Here is a 23285-nt window from a genome sequence, read left to right on the forward strand (position 1 = left end):
CTTTCCTAAGCCAGGAACCCAATTATCATACCAGAATCTAGTACTTCTTCCATTACCAAGAAAGATCCCGGTCCCCTCAAGCACGTTAACCCATGATGAGCAGATGCCTCTCCATATATTGCTAGTATTGCCAGATTTTAAAATATGAGGAGTGAGGCCATCCTCTAGCTTATACTTATTACTCAAGACTCTAGCCCACAAAGTATCCTTGTTAACCAGTAATCCGTACCCCACCTTCATGTTCAAAGCCTGATTAAATTTCCTTAAATCCCTCAGCCCAACACCTCCAAATTGTTTAGCAGAACACATCTTTTCCCATCTAACAAGGTGAGTTCCCCTCTTGTCTCTAGTAGAACCCCATATAAAGCCGTGAGACTGCTTCTCTATATCATTGCAAACAGATTTAGGCAACCAGGAAGTCTGCATTACATAAGTAGGCAAGGCAAATAACACTGATTTAGCTAAAGTTAGCCTCCCAACTAAGGATAAGGATTTAGCACTCCAAGCACTCAACCTTTTATTCACCCTGTCCAAGACATTCCCAAATGTAGCTTTATTAACTTTAGAATGATTAAGCATCACCCCCAAATATTTCCCCAGATTCTGAGTAGAACCAATGCCCAAGCATTCACTAATTTCTTTAGCCCTTCTGTAACCCACATTTTCAGAGAAGAAAACTCTTGTTTTTTCTTTACTGATTTTCTTCCCATAACACCCAGTAAAAACTCTAAGGACTTGATTAATAATATAAGCTTGATCAATAGAGTCTTCAGCACACAGAATGATGTCATCAGCAAAAAATAGATGAGATATGGGGGGGGCCTTCTTGCTCGAGGCAATTGGTTTCCAAGCCTTGACCTCAGTAGCAACTTGTATAAGGTGGCCTAGCCTTTCTACACATAGGACAAATAGATAAGGGGATAGGGGATCCCCTTGTCTAATTCCACAGGAAGGCTTGAAATACCTAGTAGGTTGTCCATTCCATAGTACATTCAATTCACTTGAATTGACACAACTATCAATTAATGAGACTAGATCCTTCGGCAATCCCAATTCAACAAGAGTTTAATGAATAAAATCCCAACTAAGCCTATCATAGGCTTTGTCCAAATCAACTTTAATCATCATCCATCCCATCTTCCCTTTCTTCCTTTTCATAGAGTGTATGATCTCCTGAGCAACTAGGATATTATCAGCACTATGCCTGCCTTTCACAAAAGCACATTGATTAGGAGCAACCCACCTAGGCATCCAGCTTCTCAATCTCTCAGTAATTACCTTAGTAACAATTTTGTAAGACACATTACATAGACTGATGGGCCTGAATTCTCTCATGCATTCAGGGTTCTCCTTCTTAGGAATCAAGCATATGAGAGTTTTATTAACAAGGTTCACTCTCTTCGGCTCACAAAATATGCTTCTGACCAACTCACAAACAGATATGCCAATAATATGCCATTGGGTTTGAAAGAAAATTGCATGCAACCCATCTGGACCTGGAGCCTTAAATCTTCCCATCTTGAAAACAGTCCTCCTTATCTCCTCATCATCTGGAATTCGAGCCAGCATATCACCCTCTTGATCCTTCATCATGGGGAAAACATTTTTAATTGGAAACTCCTCACACTCTTTCCCCTCTGCCCGAAACAGCTTCTCAAAATAACTCACAGCAGCATCCACCATCTCCTTCTCCACAGTTAGCCAATCCCCATAATCATCCTTAATGGCAGTCACCTTATTAAATCTCCTCCTGGCTATAGTAGTGGAATGAAATTTTTTTGAATTTTTATCCCCAAATTTCAGCCACTTCACCCTTGATCTTTGAAACCAGGTAAGTTCCTCTCTCAGCAGGATTTGTTCCAATTCTTTCCATAAATCTTCCTGAAGTCTTTCAAGATTTTTGTCATAGCAAGCTTCCAACTGAATGTCCAGACCATGAATACTAGCATAAATCTGATGCTTCTGCCTTATTTCCTCTCTATAAACATCTTGGTGCCATTTGGTAGCCTCCACCACAAACTCCTCCCTAGCCGTACCCCAAACCACATCCTTCTTCCAACAGTTCTTCACAATATTTCCAAAATCAGCACTAGTTAACCAACTTGCCAAAAACTTAAACTGCTTGACACTCTTTTTCCCATATGAATCCTGGCAGCCACCAAGTACAATTGGTCTGTGATCAGAACTGAAGTAGGGAAGATGGCCAAGCACTCTATCAGGCCAAGCTAGATTCCATTCTTCATTAGCTAAGGCCTTGTCAAGTCTTTCTTGGAGCCTGCCCCTTTTCCAGGTAAACCTTGGCCCTTTGAAGCCAATGTTCACTAAGCCACATACCTCCATATAGTCCTTCACGTCTTGAATGCTTTTCCAACACACCTCCTTCCCTCCAACCTTCTCAGATGGGTTTAGAACCGAGTTGATGTCACCCAGAATAACCCATGGTGAATGGATCACTTCAACCAACTCCTCCAAACTCTCCCAAAGACAACACCTCTTAGTCCTCCGAGGACTTCCATAAACAAAAGTAACAAAGTCAAACTTCTTTTCCTCCAAATAAAGAATCTTGGTATGAACATATTGATGATGAGTCTGTAGAATCTCTACCTCTACATCTCTATCATCCCACAATAGCCAAATCCCCCCAGAAAAACCCACAGCCTCTTGTTTAAAGAAATTAGGAAAACCCAACTTCCTAATAATAGCTTCCCATCTGTTACCCTGAATCTTAGTTTCTAATATAGCCAAAACTTTAAAACTAAATCTAAACTTCAAGTCCCTAATCAATGAAGGAAATTCCTTCTTACCAACTCCTCTACAATTCCAAGAGCAAATATTCAGAATAACTATATAAAAATAAAAAACAAAAGTACCTCACCCCTAAGGTTTGGTCCATCAATCCTTATTGACTTTTCTGGCCCCATTCAGGCCTATACTCCCCTTATCCGGAGCCACCCCATTCAGAGCACCTATGCTGGACTTCCCAGTAGTCACAATTCCTTCTCCTTTACACTTCCCAGTAGGCTGCAAAGCCTGAATGGCCTACATAAGGAGTTCATTCACAGGTTGCAGCACACTACTATCAGGACCTCTCCCCTTACTCCCCATCTTCTGAGTTTCCACCATGACTGAACTAGGAGGTAAGTTCTCTGAGCCAAAACCTTTATTCACAAACCCTTTCGGGTTAGTTTTGTTTTTCTGCACCCCAGAAATTCCTGCCCCTGTAGCTTTAGGCATATTACCCTTCCCACCTCCTTTTTTATGCTTATCCAACCCATCATTAGAAGAGATTATTGAAGCATCCTTTGGCCTCCTTCCATTATCACCACCAGCTTGAGTATTAATTACTGGCTCAACTTTTTTTTCCACAGGTTTGGCATCCCCTTTAGGAGCAGCATCTACCATAAGGGAGTCTAAGTTACTTGATCCTCCTACACCCGAGTTCACAGTGTTGGAAGGTCCAGGTTCTTCAACAGGCTTAAGACCAGAATCCTTTAGAACAACCTGTTTAGCAGGACTAGTTCTCATTTTCCTCCCCTACCTGGTTTCTGGACTACCATCCAGTTGCCAAATGCCTATTCTTCCTTCACCAGCACCTCAACTTTCTCCATGACAACCCCCTTCTAGTTCTCCTTCTCAGCTTCCCCCACTGCAGGGGTATGCTTCAGACCAAATGAACTAGGACATGAGTCCTTCCTGTGCCCATACATGCCACATGCGAAGCAGATCATATGAAGCCCCTCATATCCAATCTGCATAACTCTTTCTCCCATCTTAAACTTTGACAGGAAGCTTTTCCTAAGGTCCACTTCTACACAGATTCGATCAAACCTAGCTCTTTCTGTGATCACCCCATCTCCTAGCTCATTCCTTCTCAACGAGTTTCTATCTATCTTAAGAAGCCTTCCAAAAAACTACCAATCTTCCACAACCAATGGTTTGAGTAAAATTCTAGAGGCAACCCAGGGACTCTGATCCACACATCAAAGCGCTTCAAGTGATCATCATAAGGGTTAAATAATGGTCTCCACCGCTGCACTGTCAAGTAGTGATAAGTGATAACTCATATTTTGTTACACTTATTTATTACTCTTGTTTGGTATTTTTATAATTTATTTGAATTAAATAAAGGTCTTTTGGGTCAATTCACAATTCTAGATTTTAGTTGGGTTTAATTGATTTTCGTCATAATTTTCCAGATTTACACTACTTCCGTATTTTGACCATATCTCACTCTACAGATGTCCGATTGACTCCGTTCTTGTTGCTTTTTGCCGCTAACAGATAGGGCTACATTCGCAATTTCAACTACTGAAGCCCAATTCGGAAGGGAAGATGGTCGAAACTTGATCTCAAGATGACGTGTTTTGCTGGAATTTTATTTTTGACGTTTTAGCTTGTAATTCACATTAGAACCCAATGTGTTTAGGGCCCAAGACCATGTTTTATTGTTTTATTTTATTTTATTTTATTCAGCTTTTATTTTATGTTTGGGCTGAAGCGGTGAAACCCTAACCGTCCTGCGTGACGGCTATTTCAGGGGGACTCTAGGAAACCCTTCAGCAGTCAGTTTTTACAACAGAACAATTCTCTCTGAGTTTTTATTCAATTGCTTTCTTCTTCTTCTTCTTCTTCTTCTTATTTTTTGAATTATGTTTACCTTAGCCATGCGAGGCTAAGAACCTTTTAATCAACCTAAGGGTAATGGATTCCATGGATTAGTCTTGAGGATCTGCGTTTATTTCAAATCAGTTTTGTTTCCCCTCCCAACTCAGATTGATATCGTGCGATCGTGGATATTCAATCTGAGGTTCGCGATTGCGATTATGGAAAGGGATTAATCATCAGATTTGATGATTAGGTTGATTGACCCTATGACATTAAATCAAGCGGGCTGATACTCTGCGATTGTATGAGTAGAAGCATCGTCTTTGATCAAATGCTAAGTGATCGCTTAGAAAGGGTTGTCAATTGGAAATAAGGATTCTGATTCGATTGAAAAATCAATCACGATTCTGATATCCTCTTATCCGAAGAAAGACGTCCATGGAACCCAAACCTTAGGTTGGTTATTTTTAATTACGAATTTTACATACAATTTTACATTTTGCCTTTTTAAATTATCAAACTGAAATCAAAACAAACCCCCCTTTTATTTTCTGTCATCATAAGCTATTTTTACCCAAACAATTTCCTTGAGAGACGACTTAGGGTTTGCACTTTACTAAAAAAATTTCTGAACCCTAAAGAATTAATTTTTAATTTGCGCGAGTTCGACAGCTCGTGTCAATCAGCTACTATCCATGGCCCCTCATGGAGCACATGATTATAATCCCCATCCTCCTGGAACCTAATCACCAAATAGCCATTATCCATGTCGATTACCTCATAAATTCCCACCATATTCCATAGCCTTACTAGTCTGGCCATTAGAAACCGAGCTCTAATTCGCTTCCCCAGTAGCTTGATAATGAGTGACTTCCTCCACTGCTCATAGTCTGCTCTATGTTGACTTTTTGTAAATTTGAGCGAAGGACAGAGGGGATCCTCAAGCTCGGGATCAGTCACTTCCTCTATCAAGTCCTCCTCCTCTTCCTCTCTCCTTTGAATCTCCATCCAACCCTCATCATCACTGTCAGACATCTCATCAGCACCATTCAGACGGATCAACTTGTCCTTATAGGAAACAAGCTTGCGTCTATGACCACTGATCTTACCCCCGGATCCACTAGAAGGTGGATCAGCAACATCAGTCATCGACCCTGGGCCTAAAAGATTACCAGCTGATCCATCATCTCCCTCCTTTAGAACCTCCAGAGAGCACAGATCTCCACCATGGATGTGGTCATCCATCACAGCATCCTGGAGTCCCAGCCTTTTTGGTTTCTTTATACTACGATTCAAGTTATCCTCTTCTTCCGTCGATGCAAGACGAGTTTCTCCCATGGCAGAGAGCTTTTCTCAGAGAAAAGAAATTTGGCGCGTAAGATCTACGCGTGTTACAGACTCGACTTGTGTGAAGTGATTTTCATTCTACATTATGCAAAATGCGTAGCTTCACTTTTTTTAATCATCCCTCTCCCAATTCTTATACCCCCTAACTTCAACCTAGGGGTCTATAGTCTAATTTTCCCTAGCCTGGCTTATTTAAAAAAATGGCTAGATTTGGACTCATTAATAGGCTTCTTTAAAATTTAGTTCACAAATTAAACTTATTTTGAAAGACTTGATTTCTAAGTTTCCAAGACTGACACTTTTTAAATAAAATAATATTTTGTTTTTCCTAACCCTACCTCTGCAGAAACAAAATAATCAAACCTATAATTTATAATTTATAATATATTATTTTTGAAGATTTGGTAGACTTGATATAACACATATCAAACCTTGTATTTTTTAAAGTAGGTAAGACCAAGTCTGTAATTTAGCTTGCATTAAGTCAATAAGTCGTGTTAGGCTTAAAAGTATTTTATATAAACCTAGCTTATTTAAGCTAAAGTATGGTTTGGCCTAAATCGTGTATACTTCTATTGTCAACATTCAATTTAAACAAAGTTTATATATATATAGAGGTAGGATCATTTGACACCAGTGTCAAATTTGAAATTTGACATCTCATCTGAGAGTCATTAGATCAAAAAAGATCAACGACTCTGATTTGTAAGCATATGACACCATTGATCTTTTTTTATCTAACGGCTCTCAGATGAGGTGTCAAACATCAAATTTGACACTGGTGTCAAACATCAAAAGGATTTGCGCAACTATTCAACTGGAACTGGTACATACTAATGTATGTGGACCACTTAGCGTTCAAGCCAGAATAGGTGATAAGTACTTCATTATATGAATGTTTACTCTACATTTGGACAGATTAACCTAGTGCGCCATAAGTCTAAAGCTTTTGGAAATTTTCAAGAGGTTTAAGTCTGAGGTAGAAAAGCATCTAGGTGTTCAAATCAAAATACTTTGGTCTGACTAAAGTGTTGGCTACCTGTCTGGTAAGTTCAGGTCTTACCTGATTTAAGAGGGGGATAGTTTTCATAACTATTAACTCTAGGAACACATTAGTTGAATGAAGTTGCAGTATGGAATAATCAAACATTTCTAGACTTGGTGAAGACCATGTTCAGTTATTCATCTTTGCCAATGTTGTTCTAGGGAAATGCCTAGGAGAAGGAAATGTGCCTTCTTAACTTGGTTCTATCAAAGTTTGTTGTAAAGACACCTAAAGAATTATGGAAAGGGTGCAAGCCCAGATCAAACCATATTCGGATTTAGGGTGCTATGGCACACGTCCTACAACAGCCGTCAAATAAGATGAAATCTTGTACGGCAGAGTGCATATCTTTTGGTTACCCTAAGTGAACCACAGATGAGATCTTATATATTCGTAAGGATAAGATGATCTAATTGGGTGTTATCAACACTCACGTGATTTTCTTAAAGGAGGACTAGATAAGAAATTATAAGCTCTTAAGTAAGGTTATTCTTGATGAGACTTAACTCAGATCAAAAAATTTCATAATCTCTAGAAGCTTCATCCGTTGTTCCCTTGATTGTTCAAAGAGGGGAAAGATATATCTCTAGGTGAACAAATAAGGAAACCATAATTGGAAATTCAACATGATAATATATAAGTGAAACTAGTAGAAATATTAGTATCACATGTGGAAGAACAATATCAAGAATAAGTGGATCCTTAAGAAATTGAAGATCCACCATTTGACCCATTCTTGGATCTACCTATAAATACACAAGGTCTAGTGCGGTACATTCGTAGTGGGAGAGAACCTTGTTAACCCTCAAGTTATCTTTTGTTGAGTGACATTGATCCTACTAGTTACGATAATGCACTAGAATATGTTGTTGATCAAGTGTTGCTTAAGCTATGAACAATGAGATGGAATACTTGTATTTCAACTCCGTTTGGTCCTAGTAAAGACACCAAGAGGGGTAAAACCCACAAGGTGCATGTAGACATAAAAGACAAAGAGAGGATGGACAGGAAGGTGAAAACCTTCAAAGCTTTCTTGGAGGCAATTTTTGCCAGACTCCATGCTTGAGTCTATCCAGATTCTCTTAGTTGCTATAAGTCTCAATTATGAGATTTCATTTTGGGAGTTGGATGTCAGGATATCTACATACAACAACCAAAATGGTTTATAGCAAATGGGCAGGAACACACGATATGCAAGTTGTGAAAGTCTATTTCGTGGACTTAAGCAAGCATCCAGGTTTTAGAACATCTGTTTTGATTAGGTTATCAAAATTTTGATTTTGAGAGAACCTTGATGAATGATGTGTATTTGTATGTAAAGGATCCAACAGAAGAAAGTAGCTTTTCTGGTACTTTATGTAGATGATATGCTCCTTATTGGAAACAACGTGGGGGTAATATCAAACATAAGAGTTGGCTAAGTTAGTGTTTTGGTATTGAAGTAATGGGGAAGCCAATTATATTCTTGGTATAAAACTCTTATGAGACGGGAAGCATAAGTTGTTGGCGTCACCTTAGGCTACTTACATTGACAAAACTCTTGCCAAAATTCAACATGAGAATTCTAAGAGAAGAACTATAATTCTCAGATGTTGAATTCATCTTCCTAAGGAGTAACCAAAGACTCTTGAGAAGGAATAATGCATGAGTTGGATACATTATGCTTTGGCAAAAGGTAGTCTCATGCATACCATGTTAGGGCTTAAACCAGACATCTGTCACGCAGTGGGAGTAGTGAGACAGTACCATTCTGGAGCTAGAGGAACACTAGATTATTGTTAAATATGTACTCAAGTATCTTTGGAGAACGAGAGATTATATGCTTGTATATTCTAGTGGGAGTCTTGAAAAGCTGAGTTTTCACAAATTCAGTTATTTCAACTGGATATTGACTCAAGAATTCAACCTCGAGCTATGATTTTTTCACTAAACTCATATAGCATTAGAGGTGGATCTTGCAGACTCAGATACTAAGACTTTGCCTGAACTTGTGTTCGAGAGGCATGTTACTTCTTTGGGTTTTAGGAGGATCCCAGACTTGCGTTAAGCGAGTGGGAGATATTGGGATCATTGTGCTCATGGAGTAAGACAACGAAATAATGTAATCATTTTCTGAATTTTACAAATGAGGTATTATTTATTTAGTTTGCTCACTATTTACAAACATCAAGGTCCGGATCAATTGTGGAGTATATGATCATATGGATACGTTCATGGAGGACATGATCACAGGTTCTCACAATTGATGAATAGATTCACAACTGTTAAATAAAGTTGGGCACTTTATTTAGGCTGCAATATTTTATGAAATGGTTTTTTCCGAATCATTGTAAAATATTAGTGTGAATTAATATTCACATTGAAAGGATCAAGGAGAGATTTGATTAAGGTTGTTATTCTGTCATAAGGTATCCAATCTCCAGTTAACTATAGTTAGGTGATTGCTCTTAATCCTGAGTTTATTATAAATAGGTAATCAAATAGTTTTCATTCTTTGATTTATCAACGGGTGAGGTTCGATCTATTGACGACCAATAACTCGATATTTTGGGAGTAAGATTATTTGATTATCAATATTTATGAGATAAACAACATGGAATTTGTAGGATATGTCCCCTTGAAATGTTTCGATACTTGGATATTAAAGACACTGGCGAGTGCATGTAATCCGTTAGAGAAACTATCATAGTCAAGGGAATAAATAATTGATTGAGTTACAAAAAACTTGTCAATCAATTATAGACATTCTACAAAGGGGCGATGCATATTCGTGTTATAAGTGCTATTAATCTTGGAGTTCAAGTTCGGGCTTTTAGTGGAGTAGCACCGAATTAGATAATTATTCGTTGATTATCAATAGCCTTGATTAATAACAGATGGTAGATCCCCAGGCTAGCTCGAGATAAGGGATGAGACAATTTCAGTTGATGACAACTAGTGGGATACATGGACTTGAGCTTTGAGCTCAAGTTTGTACTCAAGAGCAAGTGAGAGATTGTTGGGTTTTGCTTTTTCACTAAAACCCAATAGGGGCTAGTGTGTAAGAAAAGTCCAAGAAACCTAAAACTCATTCTGCTTAGGGTTAGGGTTTCTTGGAACCCATATATATTCTATACTTATAGTCATCAGCCTTTCTAGTCTTCACTTGGCGGTTGCAGAAGCTGAGGTAAGGTAATCTCCCTGAAAGTGAGAGAGTGCCCTCAAACTTCCCATTTTCCCTTGAGACATAGTCTGAAAGATCTGCCACAGTCCAGCTACAAGGAGGTTGTTCATGCTGCGGCGCTGAGTTGAGCAGTTCGTGAAGAGGAATTATACAAGGGAAGATTCTACACGAGATCTGCGCACCAAGAGGTAATTGTGAAACGAGGATGATTCGGTAAGCATACCAATGTACTAGGTCCTAAATCGCTTCCGCATAAATCCAATAGTTCATATATATATATATGTATATATATATATATATATAAAACGGAAAAATATTTCTCCGGCAACTTGAGATAAGTTTATCTCCGGCCACCCTAAAATTACGTCGTTTTGTTTATTTATTTCCTTATATTAATTGATTCACCTTTGAATGGTTATGATTCCCTTTTTCTCTCTCTTCCTTTATCATCATTGATTCATCTTTGTACGGTTATGATTTAGTAGCTAGAGATAAAATTATCTCAAGCAGCTTGAGAAATTATAAGCCCTATATATATATATATATATATATATATATATGGGGAAGGTTATATTTACAAACTTTTTGTTTATAAATTCTTACAAACTACACTAAGTATGACCGGTCATAAGGGGTGTTAACGGGCCGAGCCGAGCCGAGCTTTGGTCTTAAAAGGCTAAGCTTGTGTTTAAATGTGTCGGCCTTACCAAGCCTGTTACCTGTTACGAATATAATTATCGGCATGTAGCATGCCTTATTTACAAAAAATGAAAGCCTTATTTAGCCTGTTAGAAAAAAACAAGACAACAAAAATTTATCCAAACAGAATATACAATCAACAACACTAGTAATTCCATAAATATTCATAAATTCAATGTATATTCAAACAGCATAATATAGAACAAAATCATTCAAAAAGTCTGTTTAAATAATAAAATAGGGGTGAAATGGATTGAGAGGAGAGAGGGGGTTATTACAAATAGTATAAAAGATATAAATAAAAATAAAAATTAATATACTAGGCCAGCCTGAGAGGCTTCAAGGCCGAGCTTTTGAATTGGAACATGAGACCGTTTTACTAAACGAGCTTTTATACAAGTCCAAGCCTGGTTCCAACAACTAATATTAGGCATGTAAGCTCAGGCCTTCACGAGCCGAGCCAAAGGCCCCTGACTTGTTTATCACCCTTACCGGTCATACTTAATCAAGAGTGTATGACTGGTTATACTTAGTGTAATTTGTAAAAAAAGTTTGTAATATATATATATATATATATATATATATATATATATATATATATATATATATATATATAGGGGTTTACATTTCTGCAGCTGCTGTATGTACAACAATCAAATACTTGCCATATATATACTTAAAAGCATTGAATACGGGGAATCATAACCATACAAAGGATTAAAGCATTAAATATGGGAAATCATAACCATACATCTGTTGTTGCTGTACGTAAAGCGGCTGCAGAAATAATTTTACCATAATCATAACCATACACACCATTATTAATTTCATTATACATCATTACATAGCTAACCTACTTTTTTCTTCTTCTTTTTCTCACCTTCCTCATCTTACTTTTTTGTATCCTTCTTAAAGAAAACTTTTGGTACATTAGATATAGATACATCTTTGCCTAGTGGAAAAAGCTTTTGAGATTTAGAAGAAAAAATAAAGAAAAACAAGACTATAAATGGAAAATTAATTTCTCTATTTGAAAAGAAGATGCACCCAAGTGAGTACATTTGATGTATTCAAAAAAATTTCCCTTTTTTCCCGAATTCTGTCCAACACAAGTTGTGATGCTAATCGCAAGAAGTTTATAAGGAAAACCATTATTCCATTAAATATTCACAAATAGAGTAAGATGGTCAAAATATTAACGCTTGACCCATTGGAAACTTTTTCTTGCTTTTGCCTTTCCTGGATTTTTCCTTTCTACAACTTGTACTTTAAAAAAAAAAAAAAAAAGCTCCTCGCACTTATTTGTGTACCTAAGCTTTTGTTCATTTGGAGGTTCCTGAATGCTTTTTAAATGTGATACTTTTGTTCAGTACACCGATGCAATCTTTCCCATTAGCTCCCCCAAATCTGTGTACAATATTATTAAAAAGAAAAATCTTATTCTGATTTTATACGAAATAGTTATTTCATGTTCTCTCACTTCAAAAATCACATCTTTTTTTTTTCTTTAATAGTGGGTTCTATCTGACTTCTCTTTATAACATGAGAGAACTACTCTTATATAAAATAAGAGTAGTATTCCCTGTTAAAAATTATAAAAGTCATAACACAACTTGACATAACTTAACAAGTTCGTATGTTAAATGTTTAATAATTTTTATACCAACTTGCAAGTATATTAATAGTTTTTTAATTATATGATAATCATATTAAGATGACACATATGTAACAAATAATGTTATGTTTTATTCAAACTAATAGTATTTATAACGATTAAAATAATATTCAAGCATATATAAATAAAGAAAGAATGTGTACTAAAAATAAAAAAGAAAGAAAGAACAAAATTTTGCGCAACTTTTTTTTTCCTTGTCTAAGATCATACAAAAGTTTACTCCCTCTAGAATATTTGTTACAACTTACAATCACCTCACTCATGCGGCATTGATATTTGAACATTTTACTCTGTCCGCCTCTTGCAAAGACTAACTTTTAAACGTACGACACACTACAAGTCAAATACCATCCTCTCGGACTAAACATTTGTATAAAATATCTTCATGTCTTGTTTCAAAAAATTAAATTAAATTTACATAAAAATATGGATTACTATTAATATAAAAATATAAATAAAAAATATGTTTGATGTTCAAACTATTTAAAATGCTATTGCATCCTTTATGCTTGTAATAATAAGAAAAAACAGTATGGTAAATCTAATAATATGTTTGATTCCAAAATATACTCGTTGGCAATGTTATGGTCAGCTAAGTTGTCGGTAAAACCTCAAACCAACGGTGAATTATTGACTTTTGATTGAAATACGATAACTTTTGCGTAAGTAGTGTATCAAAGGGATGCGCTACTTAAATACATATAGCCTGGATGCCGAAGGCGTATTGGGGTGATATCGTAGTTCCTACGGGATGGAGACGATGGGGTCGGTGTATGATTTTTTTTCTTTTTGCAGCATTTCGCTCAAAGGGTTGAAGGGAGACAGTGCATCAAGCTGTTCGCAAGGGCCAGCTTGATCCTCTTCCCCAGGATCTCAGATGAGGAAACCCTAGGAGAGCCACCGACTCCAACTACCGTCTATGTACGATCCATATTAGATCTGATCAACTGTCCATCCTACCTCCTCTACGTTCTTGACAGCCCATATGGCTTGTATCCGAAGACATGGAAAGGGATGTTTTTATGTCAGCAGCAGAAGCTCAAGTCCATGGAATTGTTGATCTTGTAGCGGTTTGAAAAAAGAATTCGCAGACAAGATTCCTTGCGAATACATAGTTTGAGATTTGATTTGATCTTATTAATCTTCTTATCGGACTGAATAGAATATTTCTATTAATTAATCTATTCCTAGGATATAATACAAGTAATTCCTAATATAATCATCGGGGGGTTATATTGCACTCGTATTAAATGTATAAATAATTTGTCAAAAAAATTAAATAGATATTATTTTTGTTTTATATTTTATATTTTATAAAAGGCCTAAATTATTTGATGTTCTAGGAAACTCAAGGGGAGTTATGTTTAGGACTCGTGGGCTGCTTGACTTCTGTTCTCGTATCCGTGACTTACGAATATAAGTATCTGCATCATCCTACGAACTGCATATCATACTTTGATTAATTAATTCACCCTTTAACCACCATGGTGTTGGTATCTCCAACGCTTCAGTCCAACAAGTTTGTAATATTTTTGGTTCTACTTGTAATGTGCTTTGGTGCATTCGCAATGGCTTCTTCTTCTTCTTCTCATGTTGCTGGTTCTTCCAAGACTGTTTTAGCAACATCACAAAGCAGAGAAGCAAATGCTTTGTTGAAGTGGAAAGCAAGCCTTGACAACCAAAGCCAGGTTTCACTATCTTCGTGGACAGGGAATAGTCCATGCAATTGGCTCGGAATTGTGTGTGACGTGTCCACATCTGTCTCCAACATAAGGCTTGCAAATATGGGACTAAGAGGTACGCTTCAATGTCTCAACTTCTCATCACTTCCAAACATCCTCAATCTAAATATAAGTGGTAACTCCTTGAATGGAAGTGTTCCTCCCCAAATTGGGGTGTTGTCCAAACTCTCCCATCTTGATCTCAGTCACAATCATCTCTCTGGAACAATTCCATCTGAAATAACACACTTGCCTGCTCTTCTTACTTTATATTTGTCTAATAATATTTTCAGTGGTTCCATTCCTCAAGATATTGGTGCATTGTTGAATCTCAGAGAGCTTAGTCTTGAATTTACTAATCTCACAGGGACTATCCCAGTTTCTATAGGGAAGCTAGCCTTCTTGTCTTATCTTTCTCTTTGGAATTGCAACCTCACAGGGTCTATCCCAATTTCTATAGGAAACTTGGCCAACTTGTCCAATCTTGATTTAACTCGGAACAAATTTTCTGGCTATATTCCTCAGGAAATTGGGAAACTGTCATACCTGAAGTATTTGTGGCTTGGACATAATGACTTTTATGGTTCTATCCCTAAAGAAATTGGCAAGTTGAGGAACCTAGAGAAACTACATCTTCAGGACAACTATTTTTCTGGGCACATTCCTGCGGAAATTGGGGAGTTGGTCAACTTGAAGGAATTATTCTTTTACGAGAATGAAATTTCTGGCTCCATTCCTATGGAAATTGGGAAATTGGTAAACATGAATCAACTGCATGTCCGTAGCAATCATCTTTCTGGTTCCATTCCTCAAGAAATTGGAATGTTGACAGCTATGTTTAGTCTTGATTTATCCAATAACTATCTCTCTGGACCAATTCCTTCTACAATTGGAAATTTGACAAAGGTTAGTTACTTAGCTCTATACTCAAATGAACTCAGTGGCAACATTCCAATAGAAATGAACAAGCTAACCAATTTGGAAAGTGTGCAGCTATCTGATAATCATTTCATTGGTAGTTTGCCTCACAACATTTGCATTAGTGGAAAGTTGGAATTCTTTGCTGCTTCCAATAACCATTTCACAGGTCCAGTTCCAAAGAGCTTGAAGAATTGCACCAGCCTCATAAGACTTAGGCTTGAACAAAACCAACTGAGTGGAAATATAGCAGATGCTTTTGGTGTGTATCCAAATCTGATATACATGGGATTGAGTGAAAATAATTTTTATGGCCATCTTTCACCTAACTGGGGAAAGTGCCATAACCTCGCAACCCTCATGATCTCCAACAATGATTTGTCAGGTGCTATACCATCAGAACTAGGTGAGGCAACCAACTTAGGTATACTTGACTTATCTTCAAACCATCTTGCAGGAAAATTTCCGAAAGAACTAGGCAACTTGACTTCATTGATCAAACTCTTGATGAGCAACAATCGTCTTTCAGGAAATGTTCCCATACAAATAGCATCATTGCAAGAACTTGATACCTTGGATCTTGCAACAAATAATTTGAATGGCTTCATCATAGAACAACTGGGAAGGTTGCCTAAGTTATTGAACTTGAATTTGAGCCAAAATAAATTCAAGGGAAATATTCCTGTTGAGTTTGCCAAATTAAAAGTTCTTCAAAGCTTTGATCTTAGTGGGAATTCTTTGGGTGGAACAATACCACCAGTGCTTGGACAGCTGAAATACTTAGAAACATTGAATCTCTCACGTAATAATCTTTTTGGTGCCATTCCCTCCAGCTTTGATCAGATGTTAAGCTTGACATCCATTGATATATCATACAACCAATTAGAGGGTCCACTTCCAAGCATTTTAGCTTTCCAAAAAGCTCCAATTGAAGCATTGAGAAATAACAAAGGCTTGTGTGGTAATGTCTCTGGCCTAGAGCCTTGCCGAAGTAGCAAATCTCATAATCATAAAACTATCAAAGTCATATTGGTAGTTTTACCCCTTTTGGGCACTGTAGTACTAGTACTATTTGCTTTTGGTGTCTCATATTGTCTTTGCCGACCTTCAAGCACAGAAGAAAACCAAGCTGCAGAATCACAAGCTCAAAATCTATTTGCAGTATGGGGTTTTGATGGCAAAATAGTGTATGAGAACATTATTGAAGCCACGGAAGAGTTTGACAACAGCCATCTAATTGGGGTTGGAGGGCAGGGATGTGTTTACAAAGCAGAGTTGCCCACAGGTCAAGTTGTAGCTGTGAAGAAACTCCATTCAATACCAAATGGAGAAATGTCCAATCTAAAAGCTTTCACAAGTGAGATCCAAGCTTTGACAGAAATTCGACATCGTAACATTGTGAAATTATATGGCTTTTGTTCACACTCACGATTCTCATTTCTGGTTTATGAGCTATTGGAGAAGGGAAGTGTGGAGAATATTTTGAAAGATGATGAACAAGCAATTGCATTTGACTGGAATAAGAGGGTCAATGTGGTTAAAGGTGTAGCTGATGCTTTATGCTATATGCACCATGATTGCTCACCTCCATTTGTTCATCGTGATATATCAAGCAAGAATGTTCTTCTTGATTTGCAATATGTGGCTCATTTGTCAGACTTTGGAACAGCTAAGCTTCTTAATCCTAACTCAAACCACTGGACCTCGTTTGCAGGAACCTTCGGATATGCTGCTCCAGGTTAATTCACTTTCTTTATACTAATGATTTTGTAGTTTGTCTTTAATAGGATTGTATATAGTAAATTAGTGTATAGGGACAAAGTCCCACATTATATAATAGTGCTTCTGATATTTAACCGTTGTCATTTGCAAACATAACTAGTTAATAATCATCCACGTTTCATGTTTGTTTGTGGAATCCTATTTTGTACATGACAGTTCTTTTAATTTGCTACAGAACTTGCATACACAATGGAAGTTAATGAGAAAAGTGATGTGTTTAGTTTTGGGGTATTAGCATTGGAAATTCTTTTTGGAAAGCACCCAGGAGATGTTATATCTTCTTCTTTGCTATCATCATCTTCATGGAGTGTCATGGCCTCCACACTTAATGCTATACCATTGATGGATAAGTTGGACCAGCGTCTCCCTCATCCTATAAATCCTGTTGTTAAGGAGGTGGAATCAATTGGAAGGATAGCAATTGCCTGTTTGACTGAAACCTCACGTTCTCGCCCTACCATGGAGCAGATTGTCAAGGAACTTGTAATGCCGAAGTCATCTTCAATGGATTAATTTCACATTGTCACATATTTAAAAGATTGAACTTACCAAATGTGCTTGAGTTCTACTTGTTTTTTTCCTGTTTTGAACTTTTTACTTTTTATCCATTTTGTATTGTAAGCCGTATTAATTTTGTTTTTTTAGTTTGGTCTCCTACCAAGATTGTGTTCAAATAACAGATATTTATCATTCAAATTGATTTTTACTGTCACCGTGATTTGAAATTTACTTTAAACTTGCTATGAATCTCTGGTTGCAATTGGAAGAACATATATTGAATTTGAATTTTTCATTAATAAAAGACTAAACACCATTTTTAGTCCCTGTCAATATCTACGAAGTCCTTTTTAGTCCCTGGCAATAAAAAAAGACCAAATTGGTCCCTGAAATTACAAAAAAAGGGTCATGTTAGTCCTTATGTCAACTCCCAAATATGTAGAGTGGCCCTTTTCTTGTACTTTCAGGGACTAATTTGGTCCTTTTTTATTGTCAGGGACTGAAAAGGACTTAGTAGATATTGCCAGGGACTAAAAAATGTGTTTACTCTTAATAAAATATGTTTGAGCCTAGAAGCTCAGTAAGTATAATAAATTTGGGTTTTGGTACCCATTTTGTTCCAAGTTTATTTTTCCTGTGAACTTTAACAGATAATGATTAGTGGAGATTGAGGCCGTAATGTGCCTATTTTGTCTGTACCAAATAAAGAAGAATTATAGTCCTGAATCTTAAATCTAGTTTAATTAATTTGTTCGCAAGTCTATATTGGTACTGTAATGTGATGCATCAGAGCAAAACTAAAATTTCCAAGTTGATTCCTTGCAATTGCAGTTTGGGTTGGCTTATGTTATGTTACATATTTTGCTATTGAATTAATTGTTGTACTTCCACTTCCTCAGGTAAATCTCTCCATCTCCCTTTCTTGCTTGTTTTAACTGATGCTAATTCAAGAGAAATATCACAGGATTCATTGAGGAAAACTCTATTGACTCGAGACTCTACTGAAATTTAAATGTTACAGGATACATTGAAGAATTCTGAACGCAATGACTTGAAGACCATTGCGTTGTCCGAGTTCATATCTAAAAACATTGGCTAACTCACATGAGGACATCTCTTCTCATTCATTTATCCAAAGTTATTGTTCCAAGCCACATTCTTCTTCCTATATAAATCCAATCCTACCTATTAATTTTGAAACGTTTTCTTGTCATTTGCTTAATATTTCCAATCAGACAATGCTTGCCGTCGTGTGTTGGAAGAACTAGGTTCGAAAGGTTTGTGTTGTAGATTTCCCGTTTGCTAATTTGACCTCTAAGTTCGATCTTCAAGGTTACTCATACACACGTTAAAATTAATGACAAGCTATTCTTGAATACCAAAATTTAATCAAATACTTTCATTGTACATTCAGAATTAAACTTTCATAAAGCACGAGGTATAACCAACGAGATATTATATCCCAGAAAAGTACATCATTCTTGATGCAATGAGTTCCATATGCTGACTTAGGACACAAAGGTGGTGAGGCTCTTACTCCGGTATCCCAATGAGTTCCCAAATTGTCAAGTGCAGTCAATGTTCCACCAACACCAAATGTTGTTGCAATGAACAGAATCAACATGTCAATGCTGAACAGAGCTTGGAATATTGTATTGTCCTCAAACAAGAAAGTTTTGAAGCTTTGGTTGCTGTGGAAGCTGGTGATGCCTGTGATTCTAGCAAAGGCAATTCCATAACTGAAGGTGGAACTTCAGTGACTAATTTCAGTCGAGAAGCATCTGATTCATTTAAGGTTTGGTTTTGAGTCTTCCAGAGTTTGAGTTCTTCTTTAAATACCACATCAAGTGGGAGAAGAAGTAAAAAAAAGAACCACTATGCCATCAACATCGATCCTTGTAAAACTCAACTTGTTCTGTAGGACAATCAACACCATGTTCTACCCAGTAACACCAAGTGAAATATATAGAAGTTTGTAGAAAACTTTAAGCTCCTTATTGGGTTGTGGAACTGTGTTCAATATCCGAACAGTTGGAAGAAAAAGGAAGAAAATAGCAGCAGGAAGTAAACCAATGAGAAAAATAAGATCTTTTGAGTTGTCCCCATAGAAGGCATGGTAGAATCGAGTGAAAATGGGATTTTTTCAATACAGCAGGGTACCGAATACTTCTTTTTCTAAATAAGAAAATTTTTCTTCTATTAGAACCTAGGCTTTTGTTTATGTTTCCCTTTTGGGTCCCAATAATTTTTTCTTTTTAAAATGAATATAAATATTACAGTACTACTCCAAAAGTTCTCGTGAAAATGGCACCACTTAGACCCACGTAAACCTTGAGAAGTTCAATAACACTACCACGGCTTCTTGGGAAGCTTTTGACACAATTGACCAATGCACCAATATTTGCAAAAGACAGTGAATTAGCACCAATATAAGAATATAGACAGATTTGCCAAACTTGGGGTTTTGCAATGTGTCCTGTGACAGAGAGCCATATCATGAAGTAGCCAAAGAAGTTCATAGAATCCCCAATGGTAGTATCACCCAAGGAGGGCTAATCTTATTGATTAAACCTGAGAAAATTCCAAGATTAGCACCAAGGTCCTTGAAGAAGCTTGTCAAGTTGAGAGTTGACTGGTCATAACCCAAAGAGGCTTTGACATCTTTTGAGTATAAACCAATCATATAGGTTGCACCTGAAAAGGCCATATTTAGACCAGTGGATAAGATCTTGAACCAACAGCCAACGAGAATGATAAGAGTCAAAGACATTATATTTTTAGGGTTAAAAATAGATTAAATAATGATGAATATGTTCAAGAACATAGTGATAATTAATCAATGCAAAAGACTTCAGGGTTTTAATGTTTGGACATGATTCTAACTTAAAAATATATTGGTTTCAGATTTAAATTGTTAAATTTGAGCATTGGAGCAATGGATAAGTTGGAAGAACTTAAAGCGATAATGGAAGAGCAGTGAGTTAGTGAAAATTCTCGTGGAGTTGTCTTCCAGTCAATTTTTAGTATCCAAGATGATAGATATAGATTTGAATCTTGTGTTCTTCATAGAAGATGTAGATCTTTATTTTATATTTCCAACGAGACAAAGATCACATCAATTGAACAAATACAGCCCAAGATATGCTCAGAATACGAAACCAGCACATTAACTCGCTGAATAAACTCACTATAGTGAGCTGTTGACGAACTTGGCAAGTGCACCGGTCGTACAAGTAATAAAGTGATAAAGTAGAGTTGTCGATCCCACGAGGACTGATGACCAAGCAATAATTTATTTATTTAATTAAAGTTGGATCGATCATTAAAGGTTTTCTTAAGAATATTGTGATTAAAGTAAAAACAGAATTTGTAAACTATTTTTGGTTTTTAATATTTTTATAAAATAAATTCTGAATTAATTAAAGATAAAAATTGATTTAAGTTTCTAATAAAAAAAACGTAGTTAGGATTCAACTTTCCCAATAGTTTCTTAACGTGTTTGTCTATTCTTACGATTACATTCCCGATTGAATTATTAACAGCTCTTTCTACAATTAATTAAATCCCAATCCCTTGGTAATCTAATCCTTTACCCTAATCCAAAGCCTAATCCCTTAGTACTTTTTCATAGAATAAGCATTAACGCAAGAATTCAAGTTATAAAACTCACAAGTCTATCCCTAGACCATGCAAATTCCAGCAATCCACCAATCAGAATCATATACCAACATCCCTATTGTCATATATGACTCATATGTTTATCTACGAGTGATCAAGTCATAAATAAAACTAATCATATATATCTGATTGATTGCATAATTCAAAGACAAGAATATAATTCATAAAAATAAACAAACATCAACTAAGAACCCATTGGTTCTGTATCTTCCTAACTACTAAAAGTAATTTAGCCTAACATACTCATAAAGACAAAATTAAAATCTACTGTAAAAGAAACTGAGTTCATGGTAAACTTGTCTAAAAGTGATGATCAATGGTGCAGAGTTGACTCCTTCCTTCTCCTTTGCCACGATCCAGTGCTACGCTTATGCTCCTTCCTTCGCTTCGTCTCTGAGTGCCTTCTTTTTCCGCGTTCCAGAATGATTTTTACGGCTTCCTTCGCGTTGTATTTAAAGGGAAAATATTGGCTTTAATTTCCTGGATCCGTTCGCACCATCGGTCGCCTATGCTAAGACCTTAGCGAGCTGCTGGCCATTTTGCTCGCTCTAGCTAGTGACTTTGCTAGCTGCTCGCCCACTTGCTAGCTCTAGCTAGCAACTTTGCTAGCTACTCGCCTACTTGCTAGCTCTAGCTAGTAACTTTGCTAGCGTTACAATTTTTATTTTATTTATTATTTCATTTCTGATTTTCCATTGCTCCGCGGATTCGTTGCCTCATTTTGTTACTTTGTTATTCCAGTATTCCAGTCTCAACAACCTGAAACAACAACAAATATTTAGAATTTGTTTATTTGTTGGCAATTCATTCTGTTTTATTATTTTATTTTTTTAACACTATATTTTTAACTATTTTAATAATTATTTGAACTCTTTTTAGCCATAAAAACATAGTGTCTCAGACACTTATCAAAACATTCCCAGATTTACTCATTGCTGTCCTCAACAATGAATTGAATTAAAAACATGGAATAATGTAAGCATGCTTAATATAAAACTAGGCAATACATCAATTTATGAATGATCAGACTTAGACAAAAAATAATAGGATTTTTAAGAACAAGCAATTAACTAAGCATACTTGAAAGTAAGTAAGTTATAAAATCCAAGTATGAGTTCAGTCAGTCAAGCATAAACACTGAGTTTTAACACATCCCTTACTAGATATATCAAGTCATTCATCACTCATCTGTCTAAGGGTAAGTGTTTCACTCAAATTTTCACTGTATCAATATTTTCATAAGCTTGATAATATTCTCACTTTCCATACTTAATTCACATGCACAAAGATCAAGAGGTCTTTATTCAGGTTGTAATGGGGCTGAGCTGAAGGTAAGATAAATAAGGAAAAAATAGCTAAAATAATTAAATACAGAAAGATCATGGTAAAGTGTAAACACTCAAACAATAATCCTTTTTCTCTTTTCCTTCCTCCTTTTTTCTTTTTCAGCACTTTTATTTCTTTTTCTGTGTTTTTCTTTCCTTTTTTCAACCTCCAATACTTTTCTCTTTTTCATTTTCATTTTTCAACACTTTTATTTGCATAGAAACAATAAATAATTTTTTTTTTATTTTTCACCATTTTCCAACCTTTGCTTTTGCTCCACTCGCCTAAACTCCTTTTTCACCACTTTGAATTACATGACAAAGTACTCATGTTTACACCCTACCATGAAATTTCTATAATCCAATTTTATTTAAGGTAGACGTGTATGTAGAGTGGCTAATTAAGATAACCGGTATTAAGAACAGAAAAGGCTTAGGCTCAAAGGGCTAAACAAAGGAAATCATAATGGTTGGCTTTTTTGGCTAACTAGCTAAAATAATAACATGCCTCAATCATTTCCAACATGCATGCAAACAATTACTTCAAGGAGAAACAAAGCAAGTTCTGGTAATATTTTCAACAGTGAAATGCACACTGAAAAGAATTTTTCTGTCTAGGCTCAAACCTCACGGTTATATGTGTGCAATTCAGTAATTTATGCTCTTTCTCAATCACTCATACTGTAATTTTATTATTCTTACTGACTCTTAGACTAACTCAATCAATGCTTATTCTTAAAATAAAGAAATATATTCTAAGTCACCACATCATAAATTAATTTTTTTTTACTGTCCAATTCTAACTTAGCATGATTTAATAATTCAGAGA

The 23285-nt window shown here is 36.2% G+C and overlaps 1 protein-coding gene and 1 pseudogene across 1 annotated transcript; one reads left to right on the forward strand and one right to left on the reverse strand.

The window, feature by feature from the left end:
- The first annotated feature begins 14102 nt into the window (after nt 1–14102).
- On the forward strand, nt 14103–17468 carry LOC133291554 (MDIS1-interacting receptor like kinase 2-like). Its single transcript, XM_061489833.1, has 2 exons — nt 14103–16911; nt 17131–17468. Exons 1-2 carry the CDS (start codon nt 14103–14105, stop codon nt 17466–17468), a joined length of 3147 nt encoding a protein of 1048 aa, XP_061345817.1.
- A 1460-nt stretch (nt 17469–18928) lies between these two features.
- Nucleotides 18929–20226, reverse strand: LOC133291555 (uncharacterized; annotated as a pseudogene).
- Between the last annotated feature and the right edge of the window lie 3059 nt (nt 20227–23285).

The sequence above is a fragment of the Gastrolobium bilobum genome, unplaced genomic scaffold (genome assembly GCF_033153095.1).
Source record: "Gastrolobium bilobum isolate Gb01-03AN ecotype WA unplaced genomic scaffold, APGP_CSIRO_Gbil_v1 utg53868, whole genome shotgun sequence".
NCBI lineage: Eukaryota > Viridiplantae > Streptophyta > Magnoliopsida > Fabales > Fabaceae > Gastrolobium > Gastrolobium bilobum.

Excerpts from the sequence above, each read along its gene's own strand:
- LOC133291554 (XM_061489833.1), top strand. The coding sequence starts at position 14,103 with ATGGCTTCTTCTTCTTCTTCTCATGTTGCTGGTTCTTCCAAGACTGTT. Across the intron at positions 16,912-17,130 it reads CTTCGGATATGCTGCTCCAG|AACTTGCATACACAATGGAA; the intron begins GTTAATTCACTT and ends AATTTGCTACAG.